The sequence below is a fragment of the Brettanomyces bruxellensis genome, chromosome 8 (genome assembly GCF_011074885.1).
Source record: "Brettanomyces bruxellensis chromosome 8, complete sequence".
Lineage (NCBI taxonomy): Eukaryota > Fungi > Ascomycota > Pichiomycetes > Pichiales > Pichiaceae > Brettanomyces > Brettanomyces bruxellensis.
Window position 1 is genome coordinate 668,239 of NC_054689.1, and position 15,298 is coordinate 683,536.

The 15,298-nt window shown below is 40.4% G+C and overlaps 10 protein-coding genes across 10 annotated transcripts; 6 read left to right on the plus strand and 4 right to left on the minus strand.

Annotated features, from left to right (window-relative positions):
• Positions 1-47: 47 nt before the first annotated feature.
• On the minus strand, positions 48-1,520 carry BRETT_000493 (uncharacterized protein; the record flags this gene model as incomplete). Its single annotated transcript, XM_041279058.1, has 1 exon — positions 48-1,520. One exon carries the CDS (start codon positions 1,518-1,520, stop codon positions 48-50), a length of 1,473 nt encoding a protein of 490 aa, XP_041137272.1.
• Positions 1,521-1,617: 97 nt separating this feature from the next.
• Positions 1,618-2,388, minus strand: BRETT_000494 (uncharacterized protein; the record flags this gene model as incomplete). The annotated part of the gene is made up of 1 exon (XM_041279059.1): positions 1,618-2,388. One exon carries the CDS (start codon positions 2,386-2,388, stop codon positions 1,618-1,620), a length of 771 nt encoding a protein of 256 aa, XP_041137273.1.
• Positions 2,389-2,760: 372 nt separating this feature from the next.
• On the plus strand, positions 2,761-3,153 carry NOP10 (snoRNP complex protein; the record flags this gene model as incomplete). Its single annotated transcript, XM_041279060.1, has 2 exons — positions 2,761-2,938; positions 3,098-3,153. 2 exons carry the CDS (start codon positions 2,761-2,763, stop codon positions 3,151-3,153), a joined length of 234 nt encoding a protein of 77 aa, XP_041137274.1.
• A 75-nt stretch (positions 3,154-3,228) lies between these two features.
• BRETT_000496 (uncharacterized protein) lies at positions 3,229-3,580 on the minus strand (the record flags this gene model as incomplete). Its single annotated transcript, XM_041279061.1, has 2 exons — positions 3,229-3,393; positions 3,500-3,580. 2 exons carry the CDS (start codon positions 3,578-3,580, stop codon positions 3,229-3,231), a joined length of 246 nt encoding a protein of 81 aa, XP_041137275.1.
• Positions 3,581-4,163: 583 nt separating this feature from the next.
• Positions 4,164-6,236, plus strand: BRETT_000497 (uncharacterized protein; the record flags this gene model as incomplete). The annotated part of the gene is made up of 1 exon (XM_041279062.1): positions 4,164-6,236. One exon carries the CDS (start codon positions 4,164-4,166, stop codon positions 6,234-6,236), a length of 2,073 nt encoding a protein of 690 aa, XP_041137276.1.
• A 551-nt stretch (positions 6,237-6,787) lies between these two features.
• HPT1 (hypoxanthine-guanine phosphoribosyltransferase) lies at positions 6,788-7,411 on the plus strand (the record flags this gene model as incomplete). Its single annotated transcript, XM_041279063.1, has 1 exon — positions 6,788-7,411. One exon carries the CDS (start codon positions 6,788-6,790, stop codon positions 7,409-7,411), a length of 624 nt encoding a protein of 207 aa, XP_041137277.1.
• A 245-nt stretch (positions 7,412-7,656) lies between these two features.
• BRETT_000499 (uncharacterized protein) lies at positions 7,657-8,211 on the minus strand (the record flags this gene model as incomplete). Its single annotated transcript, XM_041279064.1, has 1 exon — positions 7,657-8,211. The coding sequence occupies one exon, from the start codon at positions 8,209-8,211 to the stop codon at positions 7,657-7,659; it is 555 nt and encodes a 184-aa protein (XP_041137278.1).
• Positions 8,212-8,456: 245 nt separating this feature from the next.
• BRETT_000500 (uncharacterized protein) lies at positions 8,457-9,584 on the plus strand (the record flags this gene model as incomplete). Its single annotated transcript, XM_041279065.1, has 1 exon — positions 8,457-9,584. The coding sequence occupies one exon, from the start codon at positions 8,457-8,459 to the stop codon at positions 9,582-9,584; it is 1,128 nt and encodes a 375-aa protein (XP_041137279.1).
• Positions 9,585-9,895: 311 nt separating this feature from the next.
• On the plus strand, positions 9,896-12,274 carry BRETT_000501 (uncharacterized protein; the record flags this gene model as incomplete). Its single annotated transcript, XM_041279066.1, has 1 exon — positions 9,896-12,274. One exon carries the CDS (start codon positions 9,896-9,898, stop codon positions 12,272-12,274), a length of 2,379 nt encoding a protein of 792 aa, XP_041137280.1.
• Positions 12,275-14,046: 1,772 nt separating this feature from the next.
• Positions 14,047-15,021, plus strand: TCA8 (Succinate--CoA ligase [ADP-forming] subunit alpha, mitochondrial; the record flags this gene model as incomplete). Its single annotated transcript, XM_041279067.1, has 1 exon — positions 14,047-15,021. One exon carries the CDS (start codon positions 14,047-14,049, stop codon positions 15,019-15,021), a length of 975 nt encoding a protein of 324 aa, XP_041137281.1.
• Positions 15,022-15,298: the final 277 nt, after the last annotated feature.

Sequence of the window (15,298 nt, forward strand, 5' to 3'; positions counted from 1 at the left end):
ATATGTAATATTGTATCTATATATGGCAGCTTTCTACACAAACACCCTCATTTTATATTGTTCATCTTCTTGTATGTCTCCCAAGCCTCGTTTATTGTAATAAATACACCATTGGCGATCATCTTCTGTTCAGTTGTGACATTATTCCCAAGCTTATCTGGATGAACCTTTGCAACCGCTTTAAGATATGTAATTTTGACTTTCTTGTCCAAAACAAGGTCTGTCATTGACACAGGTCTCCAATGAAGATCCGGCCATAGAATTTCATGCAAACTAGATAGCAAGGCCCTGATATTATCCCTTTTACCATTGCTCCAACCTTGCAGAAGGCCTTCCACCTTATCGTGTAATCTAAACATTTCTTCCTTCTCTTTTTCCTCGGCATCTTCCTGTCTTTTGACCCTCCTTAATGTTTCACTTTCTCTGTATAATTTAGGTGTCACAGTAGAATTTGACGATCTATGAGTTGCAGAAACAGGCCTTTCAACTGCAGGCTTACGTTTAGGCTGCATAACAGATAGACAGCGTCTTCTTCCATCCATGATTGGCTTTGATGACACCCCATGCTTCAACAATTCGTCATATGCTTTAAATGAATCCTGGAACTTTTCTAACTGCTCTAAAGCTTCAGCACGCCTTATGTTTAATTTAATCCAGAACTTCTTCAAACTCTTGTGTGGCTCCAACATGAGATCATCCAGCAAAGACACATCCTTGCAAAGGGTTGAGATCATGTCAAGACCACTTGTACAAGCACTAAGTTGATCTCTAGAGTTTCCTAGCTTTTCAAACACGGTTGCCAAATTTGAGTACATCAATATTCTGAAAGGATGATCAGTTGAGAGGAATTGAAGAGCCTCCTGATAGCATTCTAATGCCTTTGGGAAATCTCCCGATTTGAAAGCAGCTGCACCTTCTTCTCGTGCAATACCAAATGGCATCGATGGTTTATTGTACGGAATGAGTCCACCTGGAGTTCTGGATTTAGTAGAAGAGACACCATTACTTGTAGTCGATAAAGGTGCCTCCATTATATCAACAAGAGTTTCATCCGGACTTTTGGATCTGTCATTTTCAGAGTTCTTCCTGGGTAGCAAAGTGCTCTTATGCTGCATACTCTGTACTCCAACCTGCTGCTGAGTGTGAGACCGCCTTTCTTGTTGACCAATCTCTGGCGTGCGTTCAACCGATTGCGATCTGGATGAATTAAAAGAGTCATAATTTGACGGTTTGTAACCAGAATGCTCATCTGCTTTTCCAAAGTCAGACATCACATGATCCCTACCCAAACGGAACTCTCTGTCCTTTGCTCGTTGACCAGCAGTTAGTCTTCTAATATGATCTCTCGTCAGTTCATCTCTTTCATCCATTAATCCGATCGATTTCTTCTTATACACATCTCTGTTTTTCATCCATGCTGGCTCGTTTCCAGTTCGTTCATTTTGCTGCTGCTTGTACATCTCAATTCCTTGCTGAAGCTTTTCACGACCAGATTTGAAAAGCCTTGAGGCTTTACTCATAAATTCACTGGATAAGTCATTGACAACTTCACCTAAGGATTCTGAATTTGACACTTTCAGGTTGTTCGGCAACGATGCATGATCATATCTCCGTCTATCATTTGAATCTTTGAGCAGTGAGCATATTTAATGCTGATTCCACATTATAACCTGAACTGGTTTGATTTAAAGCTCTGGAAGCCTCATCAATGTCAAAGCCCATGTCCATAAGTACAGCCAATGCATCATCCTTCTTTTCATCAATCATGTGTTTCTGTGAATCCTGCTGACTGCCGAGATCGGCATGTATCGGCAAGTGTGTGGAATTAGAGTTATTATTTTCGGTCTTATGCTGCAAACTGGTTTCAGATTTATTAGGTGTTGAAACGGGCGTAAAGAATCCTTCTAGCAGATCCATCCCGCCGTTATCAGCTATTATGCCATTATTAACATCTGTGTTGTCCTTATTAACAGTTTGATGGCCATTTGTTGGTATTCCCAGATTTGTAACTACTGGATTAGACTGACTTGAACTTGCTATTTTTGAGGAATTTCCATTTGATGGCAAAGATGATTGTGATCTAGAAGAAGGAGTAGTAAATGAAGCAAATATATCATTCACTGTACCCTTATGCGTTGAAGAAGGTTGTGGTTTCAGAGGTTGAGTATTGAAAATGCTATTTCCGGAGCCATTTCCTTTCAAATGGGTTTCTAAAAAGTCCATATCAATGCTTGCAGTTGAAGAATCATTCCTCGCAATATTTGAAAGAGAGGACGATGATAGTTTCATTTGTTGAGCCATCCCCATGCTCGAATTCTTGTTAAAAGATTTTCTAGTGGATGATTGCAGGAGATTCGCAAATATATCATTTTTTGGATTTGAAGGCATTGATTTAAGAGCCGCTCAATTACAATGAGTGATGCTGGTAGAATATGAATATGCAATGCAAAAGAAAAAAATGTAGAAACTTAATGCTTTTTGACACAGGGATGTAGTAGTTTCCTTATGCATTATTACTCTAAACACATTCACTGTGAGTGACTCCGCAGATCTGCCTCGCGACCCATCGTTATCATGTGTAAGGAGGTAAAGAAAAAGAAAGAGAGAGAAAGAAAAAGCGATACGATAACACAAAAAATTTTCGCTTGGGACTCTAAATTTTTCAACATCTTCATCATGTGTAACATAACTTTAGCACAGTATCTACTTGCAATATATAACGAAAACATTACATAAAAAAGTATACAAATACCAATCAATATGCATTTAATGTACACACTAGGTCCTGACGGAAAAAGAATATATACGCTCAAGAAGATAACAGAGTCGGGTGAGATTACAAAGTCTGCACATCCTGCAAGATTTTCTCCAGATGACAAATACTCTAGACAACGTGTGATTCTAAAAAGAAGATACGGCCTACTTCCAGAAAAGAAGAGTCAAAACTGAAGCCAGAGAGGAAGTTTGAAAGAATAGATAGTGTTTGAAAGCAAGAGGGTATGAAGCTTAAACAAATTGAAGAAACGCCAATGGTCGATTGAAGAATCAGTCTACCCAGATAAATATACTTGGAATATTCGACACACTTATAAACAAGCTTTTAGTTCTCTCAGGGGTGGTTTGTGCAAACTCTATATGTATATGTACGATTGATTTAATGATATCAATATTTTTTGGAAATTAATTACCGAGCAAGGATGAAAACTAGTTAAGAACATTTGGATTTTATCAGTTTTCGGTAGCACTGTCGTCAGGCCTGGTTTCGGAAAGATGGAACTGGGCACTCTTCTTGTAGTTTTCCCATAACTGGTTAACTAAAGCGATGCTTTCATTTGTATTTTTAACTTTTGACAATTCCTTGTTGACATCCTTCACGCTCCCATTAATTTGTTTCTGTTTGTAGCAATGTTAGTATTGAGCAGATTTTTATAAGAACCTAAGACAGATTTCTTCACTTTCAGAATAATATCACGTCATCACGATATTTGTGTATGCTTACCAAATCATCGATGATTCGTTTGTATAAAGCCAATTGAGATTTATGCTCGGGATGCTCAAAAATGTCTTCGGAGTCTGACATTATAAAATTGACGAGATCTCGGCTGTTGGCATCTAGGAATCTTGTAAAGTGGTGCTTTCGAGTGAATTGAAAAGCTAGAATGTATAGCAACTGCTAACTGTAAGGAAATGGGGATAATGAAAATGCACGCACGCGAAAGAATACGCAAAAGAGATTAAATAAAAAAAAAAAATTAAAATAAAGGATAAAAAGAAAGGAAAAAGTCAATGATAGCAGCTGAGAAGTGGAGTTTTACTATGGCGCCGTTTACAAATTGTTTGCGGAATAACGCGAGTGGGCACCTACCCGATTTTCCTTCCTATTACTTCTCTCTATCTATCCACTTGCGCAGAGGGATCAATCTTCCATCAATTACCACATTTTATATTTTTGGGAATTACATCGGCGGATTCAATTCTGTGCATGCTGAAATTTGCGTTGCGTATTTTTTCCTCTTCATATTCCCTTTGATACAATAATTACTATCCCCTGTTATATGAACATCATTCGTTCTTTAAGCAGGAGCCGAATATTTCCAGCAATTGCCAGATACCAGAAAGTTTCTAAAGGCTCAGTTAGACTGTTCAGCTGTTTCCAACCAAGCATGTCGATCAACAAAGAGGATTACTATGCAGACACAGATGCTCCGATTGCAAGAATTGAGGCATCGAAATATTTTGGTGACCTTACACCTAAAGAGCAGAGATATGCACACTACTTTTCAAAAGCGGGCCACTGGGGAACCAGGGTTGTTATGAGATCGGTTTCTCCGGAATCAGAGGATATATACGACTTGATTCTTACAATTCATAAAGCAGTCAAGGGTGATTATTCCGAATTGAAGAAAAACTTGGGTGAGAGGCCCGTCCAGCAGTGGTTGGAGTATGCGTCGGAATTCCTTGCCAATTTGGGCAACTACAAGTCTTTTGGTGACGTGAAGTTCATTCCAAGAATTCCGTTGACTGACTTGAAGACTCTAGTTCAAAGCACGAACAGTGAGGCTGCACTTCAGCTCTTTGAGTCGGCAAGAATCGCAATCTACTCATTGGATGGAAACACGGCACTTATGGGCTCACCTGAGAAAGGCCAAGTTTCAGGATACTATCTCAACCTTGTTACTAAGGCTGAGGGTGAGGCTGTGGATGCTGCTCTTGCCTCAAAGGGCATTATGCCCGAGAATATTCGAGTCGAGAAGGCTACAAGTGGCAATAAGTTCATCGTTCATGTTGCCAGTGCATTTACATCCAATGCAACCGGTTACTATCCAGAGAAAATCGAGTTTAGCATCGAGGGAAAGCCAGCAAGCTTGACATTCCAATTTGGAGACCACTCCAAGGAATTTTCGCACATTGCAGAGTCACTGCAAAAAGCCAAGCAGAATGCAGCAAACGAGACTGAGGTTAAGATGCTTGAAAACTACATTGCAGCTTTTGCAACCGGATCAATGAATTGCCACTACAACTCGCAGGTGTACTGGGTTAAGGACATCGGACCATCAGTTGAAACCAATATTGGCTTTATTGAGACTTACCGGGACTATCTCGGCACAAAGGGTGAGTGGGAATGCCTTGTTGCCATGGTCAACAAGGACAGAACCAAGAAGTTCGGTAGCTTGGTGAAGAATGCAACCGAATTTATCACAGAGTTGCCCTGGGATAAGTCGTTCGAGAAAGATAGGTTCACACCTCCTGACTTTACTTCATTGGAGGTGTTGACTTATGCAGGTTCGGGCTGTCCAATAGGCATCAATATTCCAAATTACGATAAGATCCGGATCAATGTGGGTTTCAAGAATGTCTCGTTGGGAAATATCCTTAATGCCAAGTCCAGAAAGCACCACATCTCGTTTATCGAGGAGGATTTGCAGAAAGTTTACGATGACTACTGCACCAAGGCTTTTGAGGTTCAAGTTGGAATTCACGAGTTGCTCGGTCATGGAACCGGCAAGTTGTTGATGGAAAATGGGGATGGTACATTCAACTTTGACCGCAACAGTCCTCCAATTGGCTTGGATGGAAAACCTGTAAGCACGTACTACAAACCTGGTGAGACCTGGGGATCTGTTTTCGGATCGGTTGCAGGTCCATATGAGGAATGTAGAGCCGAGTCTGTGGCCATGTATCTCATCACAAACCGCAAGTTATTGGAAATATTTGGTTACAAGACCAAGGAAGAGCAGGATATTGTCACATACGTGTCGTACTTATCCATGTGCAGAGCTGGATTGCTTGCCTTGGAGTTTTATGACCCTGAAAACAAGAAATGGGGCCAGGCGCACTGCCAAGCTAGATATGCCATTATGAAGACGTTTTTGGATGCTGGGGAAGGTCTTGTGAAGCTTGAGTACACAAAACCTGAGTACTCCGATCTTGTCGTGAAGGTTGACAAGTCGAAGATAGCTACGGTTGGACAGAAGGCGATTTCCGACTTCTTGAAGAAACTTCATGTTTACAAATGCTCGGCCGATGTTAAGCACGGATCCGAGTTCTTTGAAACGTTGACCACGATTCCGGACGATTTGCTCAAGTTCAGAAAGGCAGTTTTGGCCCAGAAACTTCCAAGAAAGCAGCTTGTTCAGGCCAACACTTATATCGATAAGGACGGGAAAGTGCAGCTCAAAGAGTATGAGGAGAGCGAGATTGGAATGATTAACTCCTTTGCCGAGAGAGAGACATGAGTGCAGGAATACTCGCTATATAGTACATTGAATATACCATGGACTCTGTATAGTCTGCTAATATTATGAACCTTAGTTTTGGGTGATTATCTATAGATATATGAGAAAGTTACCTAAATATAGCATGTGATGAGTCTGCCTTATTACAGTATGAAGCTACCTTATCTCGGCATGCGATAAGTCTAATGGCATTAGAATAAATATTTCCACTGGTGCAATATCTATTCCATGCGATGCATTTCCACCTCTTTTTCTCTTCCCATTACATTTCCACTCTCTATTTTTTCTTTCCATCATGCCCTTCTCTTTTTTTGGTACTCCTTTTTTTTTTCATCTTTCTTATCTTGCTTGAATCGTCCGCTTTCCCTTTTTTTTTTTTTTTTTCAATAGCAAGACCGCTTTCAAAAAAATTTTTCCCGACCTTCAACCTGAAATCAACCAATCAGTATGTCAGAGCTTCGAAGATAGATGGGGTCTGCAACACAGCAAAGCTCCCAGCCAGCTCAAAAAACTAGTTAAGCATAGATAAGATTAAAGGAAACACAGTCAAAATGGTGGAAGAAAACGAAAAATTGTTCATCTCTTATAATCACATCCATGAGCTTTGTAAAGAAGCAGCGGAGAAGATAAAGAAGCTGGATATAGACTATATTATTGCCATTGGAGGAGGTGGTTTTATTCCAGCCCGTATTCTAAGGACATTCCTGAAAGAACCGGGTGAACCAAGCAAAAAGATCTTTGCTATTATCCTCTCCCTTTATGAAGATACTAATACCGTGTCTACCACGGCAGAAGAAGTTGGATCCAAAGTGAAGAGAATCCAGTGGATTCATTATGGAGAATCGGGAATAGACCTCTGCAACAAGAAGGTGTTAATTATTGATGAAGTCGATGATACGAGAACAACGCTTCATTATGCTTTGAGTGAATTACAAAAAGATGCTGAGCAGCAGGCCATTGACCGTGGATTCGAGAAGAGCAACACAGAATTCTTTATTTTCGTGCTACATAACAAGCTCAAGCCAAAGAAGGCTGACCTCCCAGCTTCTATAATGGATGGGAAGCACTATTTGGCTGTGAGAGATGTTCCTGATTGCTGGATTGCCTATCCATGGGAGTCTACCGATATCGCTTATCAGCAAAAGATGGCTGAAAAGCAAGGTAACGATATCTAAGTTGGCGCTTACGCTTTTTTTTTGTATTATTTGGGGGTTTGTGTACTCTCAACCGAATAGAGATACGATGAAATTAGCACTGAAGGCTGCTTTCTTTTTTGTATACGTAGTTTCACCTAAATGCTACGTTACTGTTTGAATTCGGTGAATAAAATAAATATTGTGTTTAATAAATAAAGCAGTGACTGCTAGATAAGATGGTAACGTGCTAAAAAGCACAGAACTGCGACATTTCTGATCCCTTCTCATTTCGTAATCGTAAAAACCCTCACTGGATACTCGTTACTGTACATGCCACTTTCTTCCTCAGTCATGAGCCTCACCTTGAAGCCCTTGTTGAGATTTGGTGCAATTATTGGACCGCCTTCCTTACCTAACACCTCACCATTAATGACTGAAGTTGGTAACGATTTAAGCGTGTCCGTAAGATGAAGCTTGCCCTGCTCAACAACTTCCAATGCCTTGACACCCTCCTCGTTCTTGGGAAGTCTGGAATTTGCCTGACTGCCCACCTTGAGCAAACCACTCACTTTAGCCTGGGTAAATGCAACAACCTTAGGATATGCTCTTCTTGTGTCTCTATCGCCATACTCGTTGTTCATAATATCGGTGGCTGGAATTGCGTTTGCACACTCATATTTCTCCTTGTTCGAACCAGGTGGTGGGACCCTGTATAGGGGAACATATGGATTACCTGATGATCGATTAGGCACAGGCACTAGAAGCCTTCTTATCACTTCATATATGCCCTTTGATCCGGTTGTATATTTCTTCCAAATTGGCACTGGTCCTCCACCCATTTTGAAACGTCTGGCTCTGCTGTAAGTTCAGAGGAAAAAGATTATGTTTTAATCTGGCTGTGCTTTGTAACGATGTTGTGGGTTACGCACTTTAATAGTGTTGCGAATGCTCTATTTTTTTTAGCTTTAATTTCTATTTCATTTTCTTGAATTCTATGATTGTTATTTTTTTGGGAAACTCGGAATTTATTTCGCATCACCGGTAATTATGTAAGCGGCTGACCATCCGACCAAGCTGGAGTACCATGTTCTTCTGCCTCCTTTCAGTATTTGCTTCGCCAATATTTCGCATACAGCGTCACACATACGGGCTAAAACCCAGTTGCTTAGCAAATTCATATATTTACACGCCCGTTCTACATGAGCTTTCGGCATTTAAGGGAGAACGTATACTGAGAAGTGATGATGCATATTCAGAATTGCCAAATGATTACGTTGAACCAGTAATTGAAGAAACCTCCAGCACGGATTTTGATCCAAGCGATCAAGAGTCTGTTTCTGACGTTATTGATAACGAAAGTGACTCTAACAACGGTGATTCAGATTCAGACACAATTCCAGAAGTAACCGTTGAGGATTTGGTGAATCTAGCTACTCAAATAATGCGGAACGAGCAAAGTGGAAATTCAAATGTTAGAAATGGATCGGTCAGGCTTACATTTCCGGAACATTTTGATAACAGTGATGTAAATGTTGCTCGGGAAATCATCGTTCAGCATGAACGGAATTCAGAGGCACCAAGACTTGCTTCTAATGATGGTCAGTACTATATCCATCCTATACAATCATCTAACAACCCGCAACCATCCGTGTTAGTGCGGTTTAGAGATGATCAGGAAAGAGATCAAAATGTACAAATTCCCTTTGCCAGAAATGTTGAACAACCTTTCTGGATGGGCGTCACCGATTTTATTACTGTTGCACTCATGATGTTGATATTATTGCGAATTGTGCGTAACACATTAAGTGTGACATCATTTTCTACTGATATTCTTCAAGATACGTTTGATTACATTGACGGAATGCGTGAGGAATCCATGAAACAGACACTTGCACTTGAAAATGCAGTTGCTACCGAATCGGCCAGATTTGAAGTTTCGAATTCCCAAATAACGTCAAATAATGCGGTTAATTCAACGTTAATCATGAAATTCGGAGGAATAGTTAATCAAGTTTTTCCTAGTTTGAAGGCTCCGTACAAGGCTATGATTACTGTCCTTGTGTTCTACATATATACGATGGTTTCATCTGGCTTCCTTATTGCATCTTTTATCTTTTCCATATTTTGCTTCACCCTTTCTGTTGGCAAGCGCTGGCAGGATGTCAAAAAGTTAATAGCCGCCTTATGGCAAGATGGGGAGGGCTGCATTTGAGTTTTCCACTTGTCATCTTTTCTATAATAGACAATGCGATGGTGTATTGTTATTGCATGAAAGTATCTAATTAATGTATTTCAATTTTTTTTTTTACTCTACTCGCGAGAAATTCTTGGATCACCCGTGAATCATTATTTCAAATGTTTTATTCTTCCATCCAAGGTTCTCTAGCGGTGTATACCTTACTTCCTCATGCTATAAATAATATAGCTTCAAGTCGCGTGTTTTTAGTATTGTTGGTATCTAAGCTATTCAGGTGGCTATAAACAAACTTTGTGTTTAAGTACCCACTACAAATAAACGCTAAAATGCCGGGGAATAGGAACGGAAAAGTTGAAGCCAATATGCACAATGGAAGGCCAACAAAGGCCAGTGCAGCTGTATTGGAGAAGAGAAGAGAAGGAAGAAAAAGAGCAATGGCCAGACTTCAAAGCAAGCTCGAAGAATATGGTGTGAAAAGAGAGGATGAAGTAAACAACCTCCCTTTCTCGACTATTCCTCAAATACAATTGATCAACCAGAAAAACTATTTCACGGATTATTTAAAGAAAGATGAACAATTTCGGATGATTAGACAAGTCAAAGAGAGGGTGTTTGAGTTTAGATTGGCTAAGAAAAGGAAACATAACGAAAAAACAAAAAATCAGGATATAATCACCAAGTTGAAGCACACGCCAAGTGTTGCCAGTAATTTATCATCGGTAAACTCAAGTGGAACAGAAGATGATGCTGATGATGATGCTGACACTTCCTCAGATAAGATATTGATACTTCATCCTGGGTCGGAAAATGTCCGTATAGGTTTATCAACTGACATTGGTCCCAAAATCGTCAAGAATCTTGTTGCAAGAAAGCTCAATGGCAGCAGTATAAAGTATGCAGAGAAATTTGATCCAGAAAGAGATATGGAAAGTTATGAAAATGTGAAGATTAGCGATACCACATATATTAATCGGAAGAAGGAGATCACTGCAAACTTCAAGGAGAGGATGCGTTATTATAAAAGACGAATTGTGCCAAACTCTCACGAATCATGCATTAATTTCAACAGGAGAGTTGAGCCAGAGATCATACCTATTCATAATGATAGCCACAGTGTTGATTATATAAAAGCCGAGGACGTAAAGAAAGATTACGTGGTTGGTGATGACGTTTTTAAACTTGAAGATCTCGACAAATGGATGATTCGTTCTCCTTTCTCTTCCTCTGGATTTAATGACCATGATTTAAGTTATGCCACCACCACTGATCTTTTGGGAGATGTTGAGGTGCTTCTCTTTGAGACTCTAAAAAAGTATTTTGGTGTCGACAAGTTGAAGGACCTTTCAGTATACAGCTGTATTTTGATAATTCCAGATCTCTACAAGAAGTCCTACGTTGAAGAAATGACCAGCTTCTTACTTAACATCATGGGATTTCATAGAGTGGCATTAATTCAAGAGGGAATGTCCTCGACCTTTGGTTCGGGTACAAGTACTGGCTGTGTTGTTGATGTTGGTGCTAGCACAACCAAAGTTTGTTGTGTCGAAGATGGTATCATAGTTCCAAATTCGCAGATTGTTTTAGATTATGGATCTAGTGATGTAACGAGGTATTTTATTAAGAACTTGTTGTCGGAACAATTCCCATACAAGACCATCAACCTAAACGACCTTTACGATTGGAGACTTGCCAATGAGCTCAAGCAAAACTTCACCACTTTCAACGATGCCAATGTTGCCGTTCAGGTGTTTAGTTTTGTTCGGAGAAAGCCAAATAATAAGATAGCAAAATATCAGTTTAAGGTTTTTGACGAAGTGATGATTTCTCCAATGGGTTTATTCTACCCAGATGCCTTCATGGAAACTTTAGATTTTAAGGAATCCAAGCATCCAAATATACTACTTGGAAAAAAGCATCCTAATCGGCTGGTTAGAAAGGCCGGCTTGTTTGAGAACAGAGCAGGTGTGTTCGAAGGCCTTGAAAACGAGGATCCTACATCTTTGATGCAAAGCATGGAAAAATCAAAGGTCATAGTTACTGACGAGAATGTCACATCGATTTCGAATTTCATTTTATCTCTTATCAAGGATGATGATGGAACATTTGAAGGACTCCTGCCCCCAAATGACAAGAAGTTCACATTTGATATGAACACAAAAATAGATATTGACTCAAGGACTAGAAACATGACACCGCTTGATAAAGCAATTATTGAATCTATTACTGTGGCCGGTTACGAATCTAAAACCAGATTGGAGTCGTTGTATTCAAACATCTCGTTGATTGGTGGAGGTTGTAAAACGGATGGCTTTGACTCAATACTAGTTGATAGATTGAACATCACAAGATCACCTCTTTTGGGTTGCAATAGACTTGAAGACATCACAAAGCTGATCAAAGGATGGTATGACGACTGGCTGGCGGAGCAGAAAAAGGAAGACAAGGGAGAAAATGACAAGGAGAAGAAGGAGATGTTCGTTCTTACCAAGTCGCAAATTCAGAAGATATCCAATATAGTATCTGATTCACAACTTCTTGGCATAGAAATTCTTCCGAACGCAGGTGTTGATCCGTCGATTTTGAGCTGGAAGGGAGGCTCTGTTTTTTCCAGGCTCAAGATAATCAATGAATTGTGGGTTGACCAGGAAGACTGGGACAGGTTAGGATCACGTTCTCTGAATTATGTCAGTCTCTTTGGATATTGATGTAACGGTGAAAAAAAATCGATGTTAGATGTTTTAACAAGTATAGTTTTGGTGTGTGGATGTAAATGAAAGTAGTTTTTCCCCATCTGCCGTAGAAGCATCATGAATGAGATCTAGTAGAATAATAGGCGGTAAAAGGGATGGCAGTTTTTCTCGGAAAGAGACAAAAAAGGTAATCCGACGGGCCGGAGAAGTATTTGAGGAATGAATGGATTGATCGGGGTAGCTTTCTACTGGAACAGAGTGAAAACAATTTGAAATGTCACAAACTCGGAAGAAAGTTGAATGTGGACAAACCTCAACAGAGCCAACTTCTAACATCTACAAGTTAGCGAAAAAAAAAAGTTTTGATTGTGTAAGGAGAAAAAAAGCGGTGCTTAGACTTTAACCCCACGAAAAAATTAAGAGCGTTATTATGCGGAGCGAGAAAAAGTTTCGATTATCTGGTAAAGAGGCGAGAGCGGTGAAAATTTTACGTATATAATGAAATAATGGCCTGATTAAAGCCCCCGATTCGAGGCCGTCTGTTGTCCGAATTCATTGAGAGCAGTACAATGGATAATTAGGTGGGGTTTCAAAGCGGGATGGTGGAGGAATATTGTGGGTAAGAATAAAAATAAAAAGACTGGCACGGGTAAAAGAAAGGCAGAATATGAAATACCGATATGCCAGTACCGGAAACAATGTATAGGTGAATAATGCTATAATTACAAATAGGCACATTAAGGCATGAAGGGAGGTCTGAGTTGAAGCTATCGTATAACTGTTTGAACACTTAAGTTTTAGGTGCACTAGTAGACAGTTTCTTGGTGGCTTTATTGGGCAAGATTGGTAAAGGAAAAAGGGTTGGGTGGAAATATAATGTATGTGAATTAAGCGACACCGATAGAGTATCAGCGGTAAATGTTCCTAGTAGTGAAGAACTGAAGCTTATAGTTGAAAAGGAGTAAAAATCACAGAACACAGAAAGACAAATACGCCCCACCAAAATATAGGAGAACGGAGCTAGAAAGTATTGTTCTCTCCACCAAATGTAGCGGGTATACGTTGGATTGAACAGAGATCTTCCGCTTTAATTGTACCAGGAGCGGTATAAAGCCCCAAGTCGAAATTGAAGTTTGAGAGAAAAACGCGAAAATAATAATGGTGGGATCAGGAGAAATTTTGGTTTTCCGACCCTGGGTCTCATTGTCTGGGAAACAATCGGGTATTTCTACACTGTGGAGTTTGGCCCCATGCCTATTCTACCCCGTTATTTCGGATCACTCATTCTCATTTTTCAATGCTCCGTGGTCCTCCCCCTTCTTGAGCTTTTGGCTGTTTCCCGCATTCTTCCGTTCGATTGTCCCGCTATTTGTATTTCTATAGTTCATTTGCTGCGTGCCCACAATGCTTTGTCATGTTTTGATTTTATTTTCTTTCATCCGCTTTTCCTCCGTTTCTCTCGGTATTGCTTTACAGCCCCATTCATCTCATATATGTATACTTCCTTTTCCCAAATTTTTTTTTTTTTATAAAAAACATCAAGCGTCACATATATTCGTATAATATCTTCTTCATCTCGAATTCTTTCCTTCCGCTTAAATCTTTCTGCCTTGAATACTTGTTTTCCATCTGTTTGACATCTTTCTTTTTTTCATATTAACTGATATCATCCAGCACAGTCCTATACATTTAATAGGGAGAACATCATTCGAATTCGGTTTTCTTTTTCTCGATACTTTGTTTATTTTATTCGCACAACCGCTCAGACTTTTCATCCAACATCAATCATGTTCACAAAAAACGTTCTCAAGAGATCGTTCTCGACCTCCAGAGTTGCCAAGAGCTACGCTGACACCATCAAGAACTTGAAGATCAACAAGGACACAAAGGTCATCTACCAAGGTTTCACAGGTAGACAGGCTACTTTTCATGCTCAACAGGCTCTAGACTATGGTACCAAGATTGTCGGTGGTACTAACCCAAAGAAGGCCGGACAGCTCCATCTTGGTAAGCCAGTTTTTGGCTCCGTTGCTGATGCCATCAAGGAGACAGGTGCTACTGCCTCCGGTATCTTTGTCCCACCTCCAGTTGCAGCCTCTGCAATTGAGGAGGCAATTGAGGCTGAAATTCCATTGGTTGTCTGCATCACCGAGGGTATCCCACAGCAGGACATGTTGAGAGTGTCGCAGATGTTGAAGACCCAGTCGAAGACTAGATTGGTCGGACCAAACTGCCCAGGTATCATTGCCCCAGACCAGTGCAAGATCGGTATCATGCCTCAGAGTGTTTTCAAGAAGGGTAAGATCGGTGTTGTTTCCAGATCAGGTACTTTGACCTACGAGGCCGTTGCCCAGACCACCGAAGTCGGCTTGGGCCAGTCTTTGGTCATCGGTATGGGTGGTGATCCATTCCCAGGTACCAACTTCATTGATGCCCTCACTTTGTTCCTCAAGGATCCTGAGACTGAAGGTATCATCATGATTGGTGAGATCGGTGGTTCCGCGGAGGAGGAGGCTTCTGAGTTCTTGAAGCAGTACAACCTCACAAGAGATGTTCCAAAGCCAGTTGCATCCTTCATTGCTGGTCTTACTGCTCCTCCAGGAAGAAGAATGGGTCATGCTGGTGCCTTGATTTCGGGTGGTAAGGGTACCGCCCAGTCCAAGATCGAAGCTTTGAGAAGTGCCGGTGTTTCCGTTGTCTCTTCTCCTGGCTTCTTGGGTAAGGCTTTGGTTGATGACTTCAAGGCCAAGAAGCTTTTGTAAGAAAAAGGAGGAAGGTGCTTAAAGGAGAAACCTAGGAACCCTGAAGCTTCCGTTGTTGATTGATTACAGTACGATGTCTGTATTCCGTTTAGTTAGTACTATTAAGGCTTTCGATAACTGAGATTTCTTGTCATTTCGTTCGTGGTCATCTCTTAGCAAAGTTTATGTTATGACCGTTGCTTTCATGCTTTTTTTGTCCTTATTTTTATTTTTGTTTTTGTTTATTTCTTTCACTAACGTATGCTTTCTTGTTTCTTTGTTTCATGTCAATTCAACT